General features: G+C 37.6%; 1 protein-coding gene across 1 annotated transcript; it reads left to right on the top strand.

Annotated features, from left to right (window-relative positions):
- Positions 1–317: 317 nt before the first annotated feature.
- Positions 318–1,643, top strand: LOC113348083. The gene is made up of 3 exons (XM_026591786.1): positions 318–942; positions 1,094–1,482; positions 1,581–1,643. Exons 1-3 carry the CDS (start codon positions 318–320, stop codon positions 1,641–1,643), a joined length of 1,077 nt encoding a protein of 358 aa, XP_026447571.1.
- The last annotated feature ends 991 nt before the right edge of the window (positions 1,644–2,634 follow it).

The raw sequence follows: 2,634 nt of genomic DNA, 5'->3' as shown, positions 1-2,634 counted from the left end.
TTATGTTGTGTTGCTGATAATTTCGCTGAGATATTATCGTTGCGAGATTATGATCCTACATCTCTACTAATATTCTGGATAAATTAAGCTGCAAGACCCATACAATGGAAGAGGATGGCTAGAGCTTCTCAAGAGCCATAATTTCAAGAGAATATACAACATGCGGGATCCAAAAGGCAATCAACACCTTTGGATTGTGACCCACTTGTCAAACATTTTCACTTTACCCCTGAAGAAGAGGCTGTGGTGACTTGCCTTGAAAAGTCGCAAGCTCAATGTTAGTTTAATACTGGAACTGTCGTGGTTTAGGGAATGAGATGACAGTTCTAGCTTTGAACTCATTCCTGCGCAGTTGTTCTCCCTCAATTCTATTCCTATCTGAAACTGGACTCAATGAGAGAAATAACAGAAGAATATTAAGCTCTTTAAATTTCAGGCATTTTGATTTTATAGCTGCAAATGGCAGAAGTGGAGGCATAGCATTGTTGTGGCAAGATAATGTTGATTTATTTGTGCTCTCAAAATCCCAAGATCTTTTTCACTGCAATATTGGATCAATTCTAAATATCTCAAACTGGAATATTATGTGTGTATACGGCCCACCATATCACCCACATAAATATGCATTTTGGAGCAGAACTTCAACCCTAATTGCTTTTATCGATGTTCCATGGTGCATGATTGGAGACCTAAATGTTCTTATGCACTCATCAGAAAAGCACGGAGGCTCTCCAGACACAGACATTAGCTGCAATGAATTCAGAAATTTTCTCAGAGATAGAGATGTTATTGACCTTGGTTTTGTAGGCCCCGCATTCACTTGGTCCAATAACGCAGTTCAGTCAGGTCTAACCTTTGAAAGGATAGATAGAGCCATTTGTAATTCTAGATGGAAACCACTCTTTCCGGATGCAACTGTTCTTCACCTTCCTAGAATACAGAGTGACCATGCTCCCATCATTCTCAACACTACCAGAAGACATAGGAAAAGAAAACCGAGCTATAAATTTGAGTTCTATTAGACTGATCATCCTCAGTTCAATGATGTTATTCAAAATAAATCGTAATGTACTTCTGGAAACATGGTCAACAGACTTGATATGCTGGGAAAAAGTCTATTGCAATAGAGTAAGGAATCTTTTTGGAATGCAAAGAGAGAAATTGATAGTGAAAAAAAAACTGGTGGATTTACAAGCCACTGCTCACTTGGCTGATATTCGAGAAGAGGAGAAAGCTATCTGTCAGAAGATAGCAAGTATGGAAATGCGAGATATGATGTATTGGCAACAAAGAAATAAGTCGAAATGGGTTCCAACAATAGAAAAAAATACACAGATATTACGTATCTCTGTCTTGCATAGGAGAAGTAAAAACAAAATATTTACTTTACAAACTGATGAAGGTGACTGGATTTCTGACTTTTATAAAATCAGAGAAAATCTCATCAACCATTTTCAGAAAATGTTCTCTAAAGACACGAATGTGATTCCTAACTCTTTTTCTTTTGTGACGTCAATATAATTTCTCAAGAAGAGTCGAGATCCATTAGTGCAATCCTTACTGCTGATGAATTTTTTCAGGTAGTCAAGAAAATGGGATCTTTAAAGGCACCCGGACCTGATGGTTATCCTGCATTATTCTGAAAAAAATGATGGCAGATAGTGGGTAGTGAAGTGGTGAAACTCATTCAAAATTGCTTTAGATATTCTAGAATCCTACCTTGTCTAATTCACAACTACTTAGCCTTAATCCCAAAGAAAAGACATGCTTCTACTGCTGCTGATTATGCTTTATAAAATTGTAACCAAAATAATCACAAACATGCTAAGCCCTTTTCTTGACTTTATCATTGAAAAACCATAGTCTGCATTTGTCCCTGGCAGGCAAATATTGGATAATATAGTGGTTGCAAAAGAGATTTTTCACTCAATGTATACCTCCACCTCTCCTCAGGGCTCTTTTGCTCTAAAACTAGATATGAGTAAAGCCTATGATAGGCTTGACTGGAATTTCTTAATCCAAGACCTTAATAGTTTTGGCATTATAGACAGGTCCTATGACATCATACTCAGTTGTGTCAAAACTGCATCTTATTCAGTGCTTATTAGTGGCCAACCTGAAGGTTTTTTCATTGGTGAAAGGGGCATCAGACAGGGATGCCCACTCTCTCCCTATCTATTTATTATATGCTATAATGCTCTATCTAGTATTAGTGGCAGGATGGAAAGACAAGGCTTGTATAATGGCTATAAACTGAACATATGGGCTCCTACTATTAGTCATATCATGTTTGCGGATGATTTCATGCTGTTTGGCAACACCACAATATCTTCAGTGACATCTATCCTTCAAAAGTATTATAGTGCATCTGGACAGCTGGTGAACTACAACAAGTCCTCCATCCATTTCAGCAAAGGTGTTGAAGATGCAACTCAAAATACCATCATCAGTACTCTAGGAGTCAACAGGATGAGCACAACTGAAAAATACTTGGAAGTCAAAATTTTACAACAAGGGAGCAGAGTTTCGAACTACAATTTACTCATTGAAAAGTTTGATGACAAGCTTGCGGGCTGGAAAAGAGAGAATCTAACTCATGCAGGGAGAACTACACTTATTCAAACTACTCTAGCT

Source organism: Papaver somniferum, chromosome 1 (assembly GCF_003573695.1).
Source record: "Papaver somniferum cultivar HN1 chromosome 1, ASM357369v1, whole genome shotgun sequence".
NCBI classification, from domain to species: domain Eukaryota; kingdom Viridiplantae; phylum Streptophyta; class Magnoliopsida; order Ranunculales; family Papaveraceae; genus Papaver; species Papaver somniferum.
Note: the sequence above shows the minus strand (reverse complement) of the source record. Positions and strands in the feature narration are given on the sequence as shown.

Coding starts and splice junctions, on each gene's coding strand:
- LOC113348083 (XM_026591786.1), top strand. CDS start 318: ATGACAGTTCTAGCTTTGAACTCATTCCTGCGCAGTTGTTCTCCCTCA. Junction 943..1,093: donor TCACCTTCCTAGAATACAGA/GTGACCATGCTC, acceptor CATGGTCAACAG/ACTTGATATGCTGGGAAAAA. Junction 1,483..1,580: donor TGTTCTCTAAAGACACGAAT/GTGATTCCTAAC, acceptor GAATTTTTTCAG/GTAGTCAAGAAAATGGGATC.